This window comes from Oxyura jamaicensis, chromosome 4 (genome assembly GCF_011077185.1).
Source record: "Oxyura jamaicensis isolate SHBP4307 breed ruddy duck chromosome 4, BPBGC_Ojam_1.0, whole genome shotgun sequence".
In the NCBI taxonomy this organism is placed as follows: domain Eukaryota; kingdom Metazoa; phylum Chordata; class Aves; order Anseriformes; family Anatidae; genus Oxyura; species Oxyura jamaicensis.
The window spans coordinates 26,302,238-26,321,536 of record NC_048896.1 but is presented as its reverse complement, the minus strand read 5'-3'; the positions used below and the strand labels follow the sequence as shown (position 1 = coordinate 26,321,536).

General features: G+C 36.8%; 1 protein-coding gene across 7 annotated transcripts in view; it reads right to left on the bottom strand.

Moving 5' to 3' along the window:
- CCSER1 (coiled-coil serine rich protein 1) overlaps positions 1 to 19,299 on the bottom strand; it is a 712,119-nt gene that overhangs the window by 319,046 nt on the left and 373,774 nt on the right. For all 7 annotated transcript variants that reach the window (XM_035326089.1, XM_035326088.1, XM_035326092.1 and 4 more), the window contains one exon: positions 14,133 to 14,210. In XM_035326089.1, coding sequence (XP_035181980.1) covers positions 14,133 to 14,210 — 78 coding nt within the window. The remainder of the gene's footprint in view (positions 1 to 14,132; positions 14,211 to 19,299) is intronic.

Here is a 19,299-nt window from a genome sequence, read left to right as displayed (position 1 = left end):
GCCTGTGCTGTTGCGTTGAATGATTCATGGGGGTGCTAGGCATTCTTGTGAGCAGGTGAGTGATTATGATTTCCATAAACAAAACAAAACAACAACAAAAAACAACAACAACAAAAAAGCAAGCTTATGAAAATATCAGAGAAATGGAGTTGAGTAGAATTGGGCTCTTATACTTTTAAGTTTATTTATACACCAGTGACTATAGTTTTTAGCAAGTGTCTGCAAGTTATATTTCCTCACTCACTATTTCTTAAACCTTTTGTGTACAGACTCAGAAAAAAAACAACTTACAGTGGAAAAAGGTGAAACTCATCTCTATATGGCATGGGAAGGACTATGTAGAGAGAAAATAACAAAGAACTGTACAAAGGAATATTAACCACTTTACATTTCCTATAAAATAACACTATATAAGCTTGAAATATACATTTTTAGAGTTATCTTTCCATCCCTATAAACAAATAATTCGTAGTACTATACAGAGAACTGAGCCATCGCAGTACCGACCGATTCTCTGTTTAATACAGTATTGAATGAAAAGTTATCTTGAAATATAATAAATATTCATTAGGTACCACTTTTCTATTTAAACTAAAATTATAATTTCCCCCATGTACTTGTAACCAGGGAGATCTGTTGGCACAGCCAGCTTGGCTCCCCAGTTTGGCCAGGAAAGGAGCTGCAGAATCTTTGTTTGAAGCAGGAAGATCAGCCCTTTGAGTAAGGCACAAGAATAACTTACAGCTGGAACTTGAATGTAGGAAATACAGAATCTCTTCCCACCCTGAGACCAAGACAGTAAGTAATACCAGAAATGCAATGGAAACACTCTCAATGAAAGAAATATAGTAATGCCTATAGGAGTTGTATGGGAGTGCTGCGAGGATTAGTGGTTGCACAATCATCAGCACCTCAGAATAAATTAATATTTATGATGATCAGTCCCCTCAAATTTACATTTTGAAACATATGATATGTGTGTAGCATTTATAAGACTGTGGTACAAAAAAAATGACAACTTCATAACGTTTGCTATTTTCTTTTCCAATTAATTTCATTTACTCTAAGGACCTTTTTCTGTCTAAGAGGTGCATGCTGCTTTATAAAATACATTAAACAATAATAATGTTGTTTTAATTTATGGACAGCATTTTTTTTTCTTGTCGTGATAATGAATTATCATTTTGCATGCATCCTCACGCATCACCAAGAATAATTACGGAAATCAAATGAAGGCTAGTGGAATGAACCATTTTTAAGTTGTGGAGGGTGAAATTATATTCAGAAAGTAAAGCAGAAGGCTTAAAGGATTAGTAACTTAAAGGCCTGTATATATTATTAATTCAAAAAGCATGGCAATAAACAAAATACACAAACTTGTAATTGTAGGAGTGTCCTGAAGAATATACCACAGCACAAAGCAAAATAACGATGGCTACCATGAAAGCACAAGTACCGTTCTGGTCACTTGTAACTATGACACATACCTACTATCACAGCTAAAAGGCGTCACTGCTTATTATTAGGGATGGGCAAATTATATGGCTTATGATCTGCTTGTTTCCTGCCTTTGTGAAACAGGAGAACATCTGAAATACCTGAAATTTCCATTGACAGAAAAAGCATTTCTTGTCCAAATTTAATTCTGTATTGGTTTGATAAACAGAACCCAAGCGTTCTAGTTCAACACACTCCTTTCCTTTCCACAAAACCCTTGCTGGCAGTGTGCTGCTCCAGCAGCAGAGCACAGGATGGGCAGAGCAGCAAATGCACGTCCAGAATTGTGTATAGAAAGATGCTGTCCTACTGAGCTTGCAGATACAGTAACATTTACTGTCTGTGCCAAGAGACTGAAAAGTTGATCAAGCAGAGAAAACTGACCTACAAACAAGTCACATAATCACACGCAAACAGTAACAAGCTAACATTACATGAAAGCAATCTCTTTTTACAGCAAGTATTCAACATGCAACTCCACTGAAATCAATATTGGGACTAGGAAGAATTAGGCCCCGTTTTTTCAGACTACTTTTTTACGGAGTTCATCTTTCATTAGTGCCAAACTCAACACTCAGAAACTAGTATGAAAATTATTTTATCCATTCACACACTTAAGCAAGTCATAAAATTAACAGTAGTTGGTTTTTTGTCAAACTCATAGATTCTTTTACACTGATATTGCAAATGAGCTCACTAATATGTTCTAGTATCTTTCTAAATTAAATATTTAATGCCAGCAGTTTTCTTCCTATTTCTCTCTCATATTTTATTGTATCTATATATTTTTAGAAGATACATAATTATGTTTGGTGGATTTTTGTTCAGTGAAGGTTTCCCAGAAATTTTAAATTTAATGCAGTCACAGCAATCTATGAAAGAGTTGTGACTTTCAGTATTTTAGTGAAAGATGAAGAAAATAAAAAACAAATTCAGCAATAGAATTTGTTTGATATTGCTTGTAAAAGCTCATTATTTAATTGACTTTGAAACCAACTCTTTATTCTTCAGATCCAATCTTCCCTTTGTTAGTTTTAGATACAACGACTTTATTTATCTATTTTTTCTGAACCTTACTGCTATTTACTACATGAAAGAAGATCATAGAATCACAGAATACCATCATAGAATAACATCAACTGGCTTCCCTTGGTTAACTAGATGGGTGACCTTGTCATAAAAGGAAGTAATGGTTGTTAAACAGGATTTTCCCCTTGTGAGCCCATGCTGGCTATGACCAATGACCACATTGTCCTTCAGGTGTTTTTCAGTAACTCCCAGTATAATCTTCTCCATAATTTTACCAGGCACTGAAGTAAAACTGATTTATTTAGGTGAGCTGGATATTTAGGCATCTTGTTAGAAGCACCAGAAACCAAGATTCGTCTCTACATGGGGGATTATGTGCTTCTCCTTTTCACATAAGTATGAAATTTGTCTCTGTTTTGGAAGGATCCTGCAATGTAAAGGAAAAAAATCAACCATGCTCGCTCATTCCTTTCTTGCCTTCTGAAGACATCCAGAAATGAAACAATTCGAGCAAATGGCAATGTTGATTTCAAGCAAGAGAGATAGTCAGCCACCACTGGAACAGAACCATTCAGGGATGAAAAACCTGTTCTAAAGTGAGTTTAATCAAATTATGATGATTGTGCCTATACAATACTGCTGCCTACAAGAGTAACAAACTGGCTTGGAAGTACAGGAGGTTTCTGTTATTCCAGATTCTTAATCAGGAACCACAGGAATCATGCTGCTGACAGTGATGAACTTAATTACCTGCTGTCTAGGAATTGAACTGAACTACTCAGCATCAATGAAAAAGGATTTCTCTTATCTCCCTTAAATCCTCAGTTCTGTACTTAAGGATACCTATCAAGGCATTGTTCATACATCTGGATCTGCGATGCCCTTGTTAATCCTAATCGTATCAAAATTTAGGATTATTTGATGCCAATGTTCATTGTCCTCTGCTCATAACGTGCTTTTTCCCAGGATCAAAAGTGTCAGGAATTAACTGCAAAATTGGATCTAGTTAAGTGAAACTATGATTTAATCACAAGCAAATGTGCCTTTTCTGAGAGCAAACAGAGTTTCACAGATGCAGATATGGAATAAGGCACATCCACTATTCATTATACACTGGAAATAACTTTTTTCCACTATGCACTGGAAAGAACTTTTTTCCACTGTGCGCTCATTAGCCTTAATTTAATCTTTTAGAACTCCTGTTTCTAATTCTAAAATCTGTTATAAGACTACACGTAACAGTGTACAGTTGTTCACTTCAGAGCCGTGTAAATTTAAAACACTTCAAAAACATTATCCAAAACAAAAGTGTGTTCCTCATTCTCATTTATAGAATTAATCTTGGTTTGAAGTTGTCATTTCTAAGAGATAAGACAAGTTTCTGTTCCTCATTTCATTAACTCCCCTTGAATTCCTGACAGATGATCTACAGACTGTTCTGTTCATTTTTCACTTGGTCAGAATCAAATTACTAAGTCTGCACAAGGGCTTTTTAGTCCTCCCATTATCAACTCGTTCAGCCATGAAGGCACTATTTTTATGGCTTTTTTTTTTTTTTTTAACTGCAATTTATAGGTGTTTCTAGTGTTTAGAGCATCTAAAAATTCAACTATTTCTGTTAAAAGTGTCAATTATCAGTAATCTACATTAAGTAGGAATGCCATTTTCCTCTGTCAAAGGGGGAAACTCAGTTTTTGTTTTTGTTTTTTTCTCAAAAGTTAGAAGGGCTGAGTGAAAAAGCTTTAAAGGAGATTTGAAGAGAGAAAGGGATAAAATCAGGCTTGCTAATGATAAGCCATGGGATGGCATGCCAACATTCAACAGACAATATGCCAGCATGGTCCTTCAATCTGCTCCACAATGTGAAGGATACAGTGGAGCACATTTGAAATGTTTCTATACCAATGCACACAGCATGAGGAATAAGCAAGAGGAGCTAGAAGCTTCAGCTCAATCCCAGAGCCATGACACAACTGGCATAAGCAGAACTTGGTGGGAAGAGTCCTGTGAGCGGTGTGCTGTGATGGATGGTTCTAGGCTCTTCTGGAGGGACAGGCAGGGCAGTGCTGTATGTAATGGAAGGGTTGGATAGTTAACTGGGAATACCACACAGTTGATAAAAACAGGTCCAGGAAATTCCTGAGGCACGTTAACAACAACTTCTTGGTACAGGTACTATGAGAGCTGAGTAGGAAATGTGCCATCCTAGACTTATTGCTTGGAAACAGAGAGGATCTTGTGGGTGCAGTGGTGATTACTGGCCATCCTGGCCCCTGTGTCCATGAAGTAATCGAGTTTAAAATCTTTGGTAATAGGTAGAAAACTGCCAACAAAACTTCAACTCTGGATTGAGGATAGCACAATTCAGGCTGCTGAGGGGACTAGTTAGTAAAGTCCCTTGGGATTCTGCTTCTGAAGCTATTAGGGTACGTTAGTGCTGGTCACTTTTTAAATGCTGGCTCCTCTTAAGAGCACAGGAGCAGTCTATTCTAAAATGCCACAAGTTGAGCAGGCAGGGCAGAAGGCCAGTTTGGCTGAGCAGAGATGACCTTCTACAAAGATGGGGAAGGGTCTAGAAGGCAAGAAGTACGAGGAGAGTCTAAAGTTACTTGGTTTGTTCATCTTAGAGAAGAGGAGACTGAGGGGAGACCTGATGGTGGCCTACAGCTTCCTCATGAGGGGCGCAGAACGGGAGGCACTGATCTCTGTTCTCTGGTGACAATGACAGGACCTGAGGGAAAGTCATGAAGCTGCATCAGGGAAGGTTCAGGTTGGATATCAGGACAAGATTCTCCACTGAAAGAGTGGATGGGCACTGGAACAGGCTCCCCATGGAAGTTGTCAAGGTATCAATCCTGCTGGAGTTCAAGAGTCAGTTGTACCACACTCTCAGACATGTGGTCTGATTTTTGGGTAGTCCTGCATGAAGCCATGGGTTGGACTTCTCCATGATCCTTGTGGATCTCTTCCAACTCAGGATTGTTTATTCTCTATTTCCCACATTGATAATGCAACACACCAAGAGCCTAAAGGGTATAGCGTTTTCACATTTTAAAGAGAAACAAATGACAAACACTCTGCACTGTATCCATCCCCAATACCTTTCAGCAGTCCCATTAATGTCTTACAAATAAAGAAGCCTGAATAGTTTTCTTATCCTACGTATGTCATGAGATATACTTTTCCTAGACTACTAGTATAATCCAGTTCATTCCAGCACATTTAAGAACACTTCAATAAATTAATAAAGAATATTCTTTTACTTAACCTATGCTTTCAGGATTTGGGGACAAAAGGCAACTTGAGGTATGAAAAGGTCACTTTGACATTTATTTCATTTACAGAAAATTATCAACATACTGAACTGTACTGGAAACAAGGAGAAGGACATAGAGTAAATGGAACTAAGGTGATATTGTTTAAAGTCAGGGTACATCTCACATTTCAGGAACAAGAAACGTACCCCAATTATACTAAAACCATGTTAATATTTAAATATATATATATATATATATTGTTTTATACTAATACCAAACTAGCACTAAGACCACCCAACCATGCACAAGGTTGGTGGGGAAGCAAAGACTACTTGGAAAAGTCCCAACCAAAAACTGCAAGTCACATGGTTCAATTGTACTATACGACAAAATTCTCCTACATAGTTTTCTCAGCAAAATCAAATGTCCCAACATCAACACTAGGCTCAAAAGCGAGATTAGAGATTATGAAGAGATATAGAACAACCAAGGGAACAGACCCAAAAGTGAGAAGGGAAAAAAAAAAAAAAAAAAAAAAAAAAGGCAGCATTCATCACATCGCAGTATTTTGCCTGCTCTACCAGAGAGGCAGCTGGAGGAAAGCCAGAATATAGCTGGGTTTCTTAAGTAGCGCAAGGTGTTTATGTTTTAGCAATTTAAATTTGCCCTTAATTTCAGGTGATTAAAATTAACAGAATATATCCCACTCTCTGTAATGGCTGTCTAAATTGCCTACCAAAATATCTGTCTTTTTAAACTCTCGGAGAGCATTTTCAATATCAGTCATCTGTTTTTAGTGTTGTACTCTTCAGACATCCAACGTGATAAGAATTTCAAAATGACAACCCTGTAATTTCTCTAGTAAAGTATTATGTTGGAAAACTTGTCAGTGGGTCATTACTGTTACTAATTTAGATTCTGAGAAAGTTGTTTATACCCATTTTAATAGAGCAATCAAATAAGTTTTTACCGGATGTTCTTCATTAGGAAATTTATTTGACAGAGCCATAAGTTTTTTCAGAAACATACTGGTTTCCATACAAGTCTCTTTCAGAGGTTTTAGGAATAGAAATACTCATCTAAGATGTTCAAATCCTGTTTTCAAGTCCCTGAGTTTGTTTATTTTAGGGAGAAAATACCTGTTGAATCCAACACATACCAGAAACGGTAAATTATTATTATAAAATGTATTCTGCTATTTTCATTAGTCCTAAATTTTAGTTACATCGAAGGAAATATATGAAAACACTCCAGTTTTATCTCATTGATGACAGTACAACTCCAAAAAAAAATGGTTTGGAATGGTCAGTGGGGATTTACATTTTCATCTCCAAAATAATTAATGGGGTTGGAGTGGTCAGTACATATTTACACTTTCGATATCCTTCCTTGGAACAAAGACACATTATTGTAGTCAATGGGCTATAAGCTATCGATTTAAACATGATGTCATACTAAAATACTTGGAATAGTTCTGTTCACTAAAAAAAAGTTCATCTTACACGGTTGAGCACTGGATCAGGCTCGCCAGGGAACCGGTCACAGCACCAGGCCAGCTGGAATTCAAGAAGTGTCTGGAGAATGTTCTCAGACATATGGTTTGACTTTTGGGTGGTCCTGTGTGGAGCCAGGAATTGGACTTGATGATTCCTGAGGGTCCCTTCCAACTCAGGATATTCTATGATATTTTCTGAATGCCAGTTTGCTCTTCCAGACTTAGTTATGCCGATCATTCTGTAGCCAAGTGAAATTCAGAGGTTACTATCTGTATTGACATGATTAGTATGAAGAACCTTAAGTATTCTTCCTGGGGTTATCAGGATTCTCCCATGGAGCTTCAAGAAAATCTTCCTACATAGTCTTAGTGACAACATGTTTTCAGCAACCCATAATATTACAAATATGAGTTTCTAATCTTTTTACTCAGCAGGAAAATTACCCTGTAGGTATGTATCAGAATTCACTGTGCGATAGCATGTCTACCCGAAGGAATAAACCTGAATTGACCTAATATTTACCCTTGTGGTACTAAATATATTCATATTTGTGGTTTACTGGAAACACTGTTAACTAAAAAAAGTGATGATTATCATTCTGCATGCTTGTGGTTGAAGTATCACTCGGGTCGTTGAAGCATCATCTGCATTTCTGGTAGTTTTTGGAGATTTTAGTAAGAAATACATTTATCCTATTTCTGTATGGGGCTGGCAGAGAAAATAATTGATGATGCATTAAGAGCATCGATTTTGACTTAGCCAATGTTTATCAATGTTTTCAAATCTTGAACTAACCTTCATTTTATGAAAAAAGTTTCAATAAACTAAGGAAAAAGTATTAAAAGAAAAAATAATTCATGTTAATAAAATTTGGGAAAGAAATGCAGTTATGATCAAGGCATAGATAGAGGGACAGAGGAGGAAAGAAATCTGTCCATACAGGTATAGTTCCTTGTCTCATTTACAATTCTTTCAGTCATTATATGGTGACACTAGGAAATTACTTACGTTGCATGAATGTTGAATGATTAAGTCACATAGAGTATTCCTAAAGTTGTACAGCAGTATCCTCAGATCATACAGTAGATCCATTACCTTCCATACCGCCTCCTCTCAAAAACTGCCAACTCCTACACTGAGCAGGGCAGCAGAGGTAAGAGCTGGGATAGAAGGACTGAAGTTGTGCCTTCATTGCCCTTCATTCAAGTTGCCTGGGATAGAAGGGGAGTATGGGGGGGAAGGTGTTTTAGTTTTGTTTATGTCTATATCTTTGTCTACCTTTAATGTTGACAGGCAATAAGTTAAATAAATATCTCCCAGGTCAAGTCTGTTTTGCCTATGACAGTAATTGGAGAGAGCTCCCTGACCTTATGTTGACCTACAAGTTTTTCACCTCATTTTCTCCATCTGTTCTGCTGAGGAAGGGAAGTGAGAGAGTGGCTGGGTGGACACCTGGCAACCAACCAAGGTCAACCCACCACACTCAGAAATTGCAAGTTACAATTGGAGGCTTTCGTCAAAGGCAAAAAGCCATTTGATAATTTGAGCTACACAACTAAGACATAAGGAGACTTATAGAAAGGGAGTACTGATACAGGAAATGAAAGAAAAGAATGGGAGGAATTAATCCACTGAAGATGAAAGACTGGTTTCAAATAAGCTGGCGATCGGGGCATACAGATTGGAGGAGGTGGGACTGAGTGAGTCACACTTTTATAAATTCTCTTTACTACTGAAAACATTTTTGTAACATTAGAAAAACATAACAAATAAACAAAAAGCAAAAGCAAATCCCTGGATGCTTCAAAGCTCCCATTCCTGCTCAGTGGAGGCAGAAACTCAGGGAGGGGGTAGAACAAGAGGGACAAGAGCAATAGAGTCTCCAGCCTGTGACTAACAGTTACTGAAACCCGTCTTGTATCTACTCACAAATCTTAACGCCCATGTGATTATTTCTAAGTGTGATTTGAAAATGAAAAGACACCATACATTAAAATGGTCTTTTTCAAAGAGGTGCCAGCAAATACTTAAAATATTGGAAATTGCATTTAAGGAAGAGTGCTTAGAGGGGTCTGTGTCAACTAGCATAGCCTTATGAAGTATAAACCCAACTTGACAACTTTGCTGACTAACTTCAGCTTAGGACAAAACCTTATTCTACAGCTAGGCGAGTCACACTCTGAAAGATAAATTGCTTTGGATAAGCGGTGAATATTATGGTGACTGTCATACTGATTATTCCAAACATCTGCACTAAAATATTAGCCTGATAACCGACGGGAAGTAAATTGTACCTCTTGATAACATTGTACACACAGATATCACAAACTACAAGAGTCATGTCCATTATTTCAAAGGTCTGGGTCACAGCCTCTAGAGCTGTGGGATGAATGGATGAATTATAGCATAGACCTAATTTAGCATCGACCTGTACCTTACCAGACCTATAGCAATGGTGACTGCTAAGGATTGTTAGCCTTTACTACTCACGTTGGCACTTCCATTTCTTACTCAGGGAATTAGCTTCAAGAATATTAATTACAGAAGTCAGAACACTAAGATAATAAATGTTGAAGAAAATTCTCAGCTCCCTCAAAGCAGAAATGAAAGTACTTTCTTTTTTTTCCCTTATGTTTAATGTCAATTAGTAAAGCACGGTTGAGATTAATTGTGGAATTCAAATGCAATTAAACATTGCTATAATAATTATTACAATTAGCATTCGCAACGTGGTTGTGGCTAATAACCAGTGATACTGTTGCTAATAATAACAGATAATGTTTAAGAAGGTAATATAAGATATCTTATGGACTAAAGGGCTGTCTTCTTGAAAGTGCATGTCACTATACTGCAGAATAATTTTCAAAATAATGAAATACTATTATAAAAAAAACATGATATAGTAACTAGGAGAAAGGAACGGGTTCTAAAAAGTGGATGAGACATTGCTTTGTGAGCTGACCTTTCAGAAATACCCCCCCTCCTTCACTGATTTTCAAAATGAAAGGCAGCATTATTTTTAATTAGAGATTATGAGCAGAGATATAAGTAGTCATAATTAAAAGTTTCTCAGATTTTCACATTTGAGCCAGCTACAGTATTGCTGTTATAGCATAGAATAACTCTTGAGTTAAGGTTGCATGACAAATATCATTCTTTTCTGCTGTATTTCAGATTCTTAACTCGGAAATTTTTCAACTGTGGCATAACTTGCATCACTTCCTTTTTATTATTATTATTATTTTTTTTTTTTTTCCCAGGGTAAGGCTCTAATTCTTCAAGGAATATTATAGAGCAACAGAAGGATAAAAACCTGTTCAAAGGAAGATGATTCCCTACTAAAATGTTTAAGTACAAAACCACCACCAACAAAAATAAGTTATTTTGTGAGATGATAAACTTTTCTCGTAATATAGGAAAAGATTTGTTTTTGTTTTTGGTTTGGTTTTTAATAACTTTAACCACAGAGGACAGCAGAGCATTGAAAGTTGAAATTTGACATCAAAATAACCCTCACTGAAAAGAAGTAACTTTGAGTGTTTCATCAAAAATTGGTTTAGAAAAGCTTTCCGAAAGCACACTGTGTGCATGCATGTCTGAACAGGATTTTTCTCTATGCTTTTAAAGAGCACAAGAGCACAGCTATGGAAGGCTGCTCCAAATGCAAGTGTATCACTGACTAAACAGGGAGAAGGAAATCTGAAGCCACAAGAATAATTGGCTGTACTTTTGGCAACTGTGCAAAGTTGCTCTTTCCTCAAGCAAAACCAACTTCCATTACTATATCACCACTTGCAACAGCTAAGGAGTGAAGGCTGCTGCATGGCATTTAAAATATTTTTATGTTTTCATTTTCTCAGGGGTTTAGGTTTAAATAGTGATAGGGTTGGCTCCTTTTATTTCTTACTCACATGCTTTCTATTCCTTTTGTTACATACCACTTACACTCCTCCATAGGTACTTAACACAAACAGAACACAATTATTCTGTTAAACTAATGGTATACAATGGATACAGGTGGAACATCTGCTACTGTACTGGAAAAGACTTCCCTCTAAGTATTTCAGAGCGTGGTCTCAGGGTTTGGATCTTTCTGACAGTGCTGCATGTCATAGCATGCACAATATAATGTGAAAACAGTAGCTGAATTCACTGTCACTAGAGCAACATGCAAGCACTCCCATGGGCATCGTGCTTCCCGCTCTTCTTAAATTGAATTCAGTATCTTAAAATGTTTTCGAAGAAACTTAGGTTCTCCTTCATATTTATAGAGCACATATCCTGTTGGTTTAAAACTCATAAGCATCTGCTTTGGTAAAGTTGGATGTAAAAAGGGAATGATGGCAGGATTTGCATTCTTTCTTTATACAGAAATGCACTCTTTCAAAGATAAATTGGTAAAATCCAAGAAGGGACAATTCTCTTTCTTGGTATAAAAGCAGGTATGATTGAGAACAGGGGCTCGGATTCTTTTCACAGTCTAATACAAAAGCTCATTAGCTTAGAGATCTTCAACTAGCCCAAAGATATGCAGTGTTTATACTGCCCTGCTTCATTACACCTGTGTTTTCAGAATCACAGAATGGATTATTTCTTTTTTTAATCTTTTCATTTCATACAGCAAGAAGGTGGGAAGGGTTATTATCATGTTGCTAAGGGAAATGCATCACCCTATCATCAAAAGCCAATATTACAGACTGACAGTTTTTGGAAAAGCTTATGGCTTGTAATGCCAGTCACTCACATTACTACTGGAGCAATATTGCTCTCTTTTGGAGTGAGCCAGGAAGGAATAACAGAAACTGTTACATTTTATATTACTTTTAATATTACTTTTACTTCTATTTAAAGGCATCGGCTTTGAGACGTATTAGACTTTTTCCTAGTCTGGCCTGCAATTCACTTGAATTCCATAAGAAAATGTATCCCATTTTGAAAATTGACTGAAAATGAAAGAATAAATAAAGCTTTCTGTCCTTTTTTTTTTTTTTTTTTTTTTTCCTCCCTTCCTGGTTTCTTGTACCATTTCCTAATGTAAAAAATGGAAGGGGACTTTTAATATGAAGAAATGCCTTATTTTTTATTAGAGCAACTATTCCACTTCAAAGAAGCCATTTACAACCCATTTTCAGCTATACAAGCATGATTTCCTCTAAAAACAAATAAAGGCACTTTGGTTTATTTGTCAGAGATCTCCTGATGCGAACAGACCAATGCTGTCTTTCTTCAGCTGAGAATTTAAACATGAGAGTTTACTAGTTCAGGCTAGATTTTCTTACTTCTTACAGCTTTATAAAAGTTGAACAACCCCTTACTCTGTCTGTGATGTATCTTACTGGTTTTCCAGGCAGCGGGAGAAATGATAACTACAGGATCTGCATTAGAATGTTCACCACTTTTCAATGTATATTTCATGTGATTTCTCAAGGGGAAAAAAATGTATGTACTCTAGTATCTTGGCAACAAGAGACTCAATTTCATCCAAATCTGACTGAGAGGTAGGGATCTTGAAAATACTAAACACTTGAAGAAGAGTGAAAAATCTGTGGATAGTTGACCACAAAGACCCCATGTGTACATCTACTGATGAAACCACTGAGCAAGCCATGTCTTTAACCATTCCAGTAACAGGATTCAGCTGACTAGCTAGCTAGTTATGAATAGTAGGATACAACTCTTGCAAAAACATGCACGCACAAAAATAATTGGGAAAAATAGGTGGAGGGAGGAACTGGAAAAGAGATATGGGAAGCTGAGTGGGCATAGCAACTGGAAGTAGTACATTAAGAGGACAATGCAGGTGAGACAGGTCATAAGAAAAAAATGGTGTTTTTTTAATGGGGTTAGGCAGGCTGGAAGGAGGCTGGTATTTCCTGCGCTGGAGATGTGTGCAGGAGAGACACACATCCAAGATTATGAAAATTCATTAATTCAACTTCCTCAGCCTTAATGCAGTGTCATCACAAAGAGATCATAAACACAGCTCAGGCTACTAATTGCTCTCATACAGTAGGGAGAAACTTACTGGGGAAAGGGGAAATCTTAAAAGGGATGCTTTTTTGAATGTAGCTTTGACCACTGTATGCCACACATTTGAGACAATGGTGCTGAAGACCCAAATCCCCTCTTCCTTGTCTCAGTCAAAAACTGGCAACGAGACCACCTGGCTTGCAGCAGCAGCACTGCTTTGAACACATGGGGAGCCTCAGAAGATCTCATACAGAGTCAGGCTTTGTCTGAAGCCATTCCATGTCCCTGGGATGCTGGATACCAGGAAAGTGAAATGGAAAAATGACCCAGGGCACCTTTTCCTCACAGCTGAAACCTTACAAAGCCGTGGATATTACCCCCATCATTTATTATTAAAATTAACTAAAATGACAAGCCTGTGGTTTACACTGGTCTTACAATGAAACTGTACATTGAGGTATCTTTACCATCTCTTGTACCTTTGCAGTAATCATTGTTTCTTTAAAACATGTAGTTCAAATACAATATAAAAAAGAAATGTGTTAAAGAAAATGAGATACACACATATATAGAAATGCATACATCAGAATGAATCACTAGCAGATGAGATGTATAAAAACATAGTCTTCTCTTTCTTAAATAATGGTTAATAGCGATAGCCTCTTTTGTTACTGGAAGAATAATCCTCTCAAAACCAAGAATGTTTTCTTCTAGTTACTTCTTAAAATCTGCATGGTATTGTGATGCGTAAGACCTGACACCTGCTGACATCACAGTAATTTAAAGAAAAGGAAGCTGTACTAATAGCACTTCATAGTACATCAGATAGCATGGACAGCCAAAATGCATATATGGTATTTATTATAAAATGAATTAACTGTACCTTGAAGAGTAACGGCTCCTCAGGAAGAGGGCTAACAGGCAGTGAGGTGGTGCTACTAGCCGGACTCATGTCTGTACTCTGAAAGAAAAGCATACATGAGTTTGCATTTGCAGTAGAACGTTGGGGACATCTTTTTATATTTTGGGGGAAAAAGAGCTCAAAAACAACACTGAAAATCCAACAGAACAAGATGGACAAAGTAACTGTCATCTGTACCATATTTATCATTAATTAGTAAAAAGATTACGTATTTCACAAATGGGGAAGTACTTTTTATTTTATTTTGAATCAACATTCCATTCAAAGACTGAGCCACATGCACAAAAACGAAAACTTAATGCGTCTACGCAAGAAAATATGAGATGATAAATGAGAATAAAAATGCTTTCATACAAAACAAACTACAATATATATTTCATTTAATTCAATGGTCTGATACTAAAGGTAAAATTAACATAAAAGTATATTGCAGGAAAGTATTTGTATCAATGTTTTTTTTATGCCACACTAATATATGAAAAGGAACAGTGAACACCAATGTTAATAATATACCTCAACTGATGTATCTAGGCAAAATGACTAAAAGACTGATGTAAAAACCCAGTCTTACTTGGGTTATATTTTAGTAACCTGTTGGCTAACATAGTCATCATTTTTATAGATGAGACAGGTGTGAAAATAAGTGATTGTGGAAAATCGTTTGAATTTGGAATGGTAATAATGATAAAAGAACAAAATCTAAGTTTAAGAAAATGCACATATGATACAAGAGTGTTCTGGAGAAAACTAGAATATATGTTACTTCCTGTGAAACAAGTCCTTGATTGCTAAAATGAAATTAAAAAATAAAACAAGGTAATAAGAAACAAGATTAAAAAAAAAAAAAAACAAAAAGAAAAAAAGAGAAAAGATGCAATGGAGAATACAAAAAATACATTTCCATGTGCAGCCAGAATATCTATTTTTTCACACTGTAGCTTTGCAAAGCACAATGATTTAATGAATTCAGCTTATGCAATTAGCTAATCAGGTATCTGGTTTCACATCACTATGAATCTATGATGGGACTCTTTTGATAAGCACAAATTCTGCAAGTGAAGAATGCAGCTGCACCTGGGAAGTTCTAACAGCGTAGGAATCAGAAAAATTGTAAGCAGAGATACTGTATTTTATTCAACCAACTGGTAAAGGATGAAAAAATTTTGGATACAAAATCCCTACGTTAGATATGAAATAGAAAGCACAGACTTCAAAGTTAATACCTACTGAGAAAATCATGGAGTTTAATTAGATCTGTGTCAGTTATACTATGCCTAAAAGAAAAGACAACAATTACTTGTTGAATAAAAGGGATATAAGTAAAGAAGGAAGGAGAGTAACATGGTGATTATTCATAAAAGAAAGAGAGATACGGTCACTTTAAAACCTGTGCAACACAAGATAGGTTGGTGGGGAATGAGGGAGATTACAGCATATCAGAAGGCCAGTATCTTTGCTGAATCCATCGCTTTGGTTTTCAGTAAAGTTACAAATATTAACACTTAGACTCCTACCCTTGATCATCAAGGAAAATGGCTGACAATATTTGCTAAACAGAAGTGAAGCATAGCTCTTTTAGATTAAATTCTAAGTGCAGTCAAAACTAGAGACCTCCTCTTTGAGGCTGTTCTGTCTCAAAGACAGTTCAGCTAAGGACAGCTTGTCTTTTAATTTACGCAGAATTGGGGAGAAAAAAAAAATGAAAAAAAAAAAGCTGTTTTCCAAACTAAATCAAGCACACTAATTTGCAATTAGAAGTGAGCAGGAAGACAGTCCAATCTTTTAAACATTGAAACAGTCTCAGTATGTAAATGTGCAAAACAGATTGGTCCCTGTACCCTACATGAGCTGCAAATTCTTCACCGATAGCCGGAATCCAAGCAAGGTCAAAAACCACCAAGGATGCCAAGGTGGCTTTGACAAGAATTCTCAGGACACGTCCACACGGTGGCCTCAGGGGAACATCAGCTCCTCCTGCTGACTGGACACGAGCCAGCCCAGGTCTGGACACCATGCTGACGTGGCACCATGCCTGGCCTAACAGGGCTGCCACGAGGCAGGTTGCATTAGTATGGGCACGGTGACTTACAGAGCTCCTGAGCTGCAGCTGGTTTGAGTCTGGCCAGTTTGGAGCACCGTCAGAAGAGCCTGTGTCTGACTGAAGCTGTCCGCGTTTACATACCCTCCGTGGCCCCTTCAGTTGTTTTCCTCTCTAAGGCCTGCAGAACAGCCTCTCTGTCAATGCAAATTAATTAAATCCCGCGGCATTAACACAGTTATAGCAGAGAATGGAGTGAGACAGTATCAAAATTGTTGTTTCTTGAGCTATTAATACAAAACAAAACAACACACTTCCAAGACAATCGCTGCTTTGAGAGGTGTTGTCAGCTTGCCCTCCTGAAGGGAAACATTAACCATTTCAAACAACATAACACCTCCCACCTAAATTTGCTGACTACAGGGTATTTCTCTTAATCACACTCTGCAGTCTAAAGCTTCCCATACCCAAAAAACTACAATTGTGAGGAATTCAGCCAATGAAGACTTTTTATATGACATTTCCTAAGCCCATTCTGTACTCATAAACGCAGCCTGTCATAATTTTGATAATTTTAAGTATAAATTAAGAAGAAGATGCTACACCGTTTGGCTACAGTAATATCTTATAAGTCATAGTAGATATTAAACATTATTTGTATCACAATTACACGTATTAGGCAAAATCAAGGAAATTAGGACATTTTTTAATTTTGCAGTACTTTGCTCTGCAACCATAACATTCTTTTTGTATATTTTTAATGCAGTGTGTAACCACACAGGTTTTGCAGACCGATCCTTTTCCCTTTATTGCTGGAAATTCCTGACTATCCTGGATGGCACGGAATTTTGCAAAGCTTTAAACACCTGAACTCCATTTTTTAATTGAAAGATGTCTGAATATCAAGCAATTCAACTATTTGTCAGAACAACTGTTAAAAAAGTGTCTTGCCTGTGTCAGAAACAGACTCATGATCTTTCCATGTTTTTACACCATTTTTTAATTTGGAGCAGGGTGTTAAAATCCAACAAATGGATAACAGAATTTCACTGATAACTCTTCCACATTTTCAGTGATCAATGCCCATGTTTTCTTCCTATTACTAGAGCTGTACATATATAACATCTTCCTTGTGCAAGCAAACAGGCAGCCCAGAGTCACTGCTAGGCTGTGTTAATCATTTAGCTTCAAGAAAGAAATATTAAAAAAAAAAAAAAAAAGTGATTAACTCTCAGGAAATTTCTTGAGAATGAAGCAAAGGAAGAAAAGAAGCCGATGAAAACAAACATTTCCTACGTGTGTGTCTTGTTTGGTGACTGCGGGTTGGGATCCTCTTGAGGATAGAATCCCACAAGTTTAGCTAGATGAAAGAAGCTCTTTATGGATCTGCTTTAAAGTAGTAGCAAGCTTGGCATTGTTTTGCTTGCTTCCACTTGTGCTCACCTGTCCCAAAATACAGCGTTTCATAATACTGTATACCGATTCTCTAGTAGAATGCAGACAATGTTTTTTCCAGCCATACAATAGATCAGGAATATACAAATGCACATTGTTAAGATCATGCTCTTTTAAAATCAAGAGTCATCCGTAAGTCTTCCGAAACTGTTCTTTAAACAAAAACAGATTCACCTCATCACATAAACTGGGACTTTTCTCACTATAGAACCTTGTATTTAATCTGATCTTCTCTAGCAAGAGGCCTGTGTATCAACCTTAGTTAATTGTACCATAAAATATGGACCGTGCGCTGTATAGCACTCACGAACAGAAGCCAATTTAATTTGCTACAACTGTTTTTTCAACGAGGGTAAACATCACAAGGATAGTTGGCAGGCATTGACTTCTCTGGAGATCACTATCGCAATTTATTGATCTAAGAAGTTAATACTGACAGAGAAAACCTTCAGTGGATATTACAGCTAGAGACTAAATAAATCTTTATAATTACATAAGACAAGAAAAGACAATCTGTGTACTTTTATAGTTTATAGTAGAGGAGTAGTGGATGAGTGTCGATCTTACTTTTGGGATGATAGTTTTAGTTGTAATATGAGTTATGCCACAAAGTATAATTTTATAATCTAGAAGTTGAGTATAAGTAGGAAATTAAATAAGTGCAGCAAGCAAGCTCAGTAGTGGCATTTTGATATACTGAAGATAATCAAAGGGCTGTAAATAGATTTATTACTGGATCTGCACAATATATCTTTATGAAATATTATGCTTAAATATTATTATCCTGTTACATCAAGGAGAGTGAAAAAAGAAGGGGAAGTGATTTTCTCAAAGCTAGAAAAGGCTGTTAAAAACAAAGATAGAAATCAAGAATTCACAAGTCCAAGTACGCTGGTTCTTCACCCAGAGTGTGCAGGGTTTCCCTATATGCTTCTGGACTGGTGTGACTTCTGTAGTTTCTATATTATTTCACACCATGAAGAGGTGGGTTTTGCTTTTTTTGTTTGATACACACACCTTCTGCAAATAAAATTGCTTCAAACCATTTAAGCCAGCAAAATCAAACTTGGTTTTGGTAAGAAAAAATATCAGACACACGAACATGAAATGAGCTTTCAACTTCCATCTCTCACCATCCTAGATTAATTTTCCGTCACATTTCCTATCTCACTCACTGACAAAGAATGGAAATCCCTACTTAAACGTGTTAGATCTACATCCTAACACTGTTGAATAAAATCCAGGTGGCTATTTATAATTGTATTTCATGTGGTTTTGTTAATAGGTACAGTTAATTATTCTCACTGATTACTAATACTTGCAGTTATCAACTGATACATTTGATTACTGTTTTCAGGTAGTTGTCTGGCACATTCTCTATTGTTTGCTGCTCCCATAGCTTTGGGGGCTGCACGTGTCTTGTGTCTCCGTCCCATATTATCTCAGCTCTTATCCCTGGGGAGAATCATAAACTACAGCTGACACCATTTTCTGCAAGCTCTTTTTATGCTAGTAAGTGAGCTGTGGATAGACAAGTTTTATTGGTTGAGTTACGTATTGATTCCCTACCAGCACCTTGCACAGGGGCAGACAGATTAGGCTCAGTTCCTCTTACAACCTAAGCAAAGCTAATCA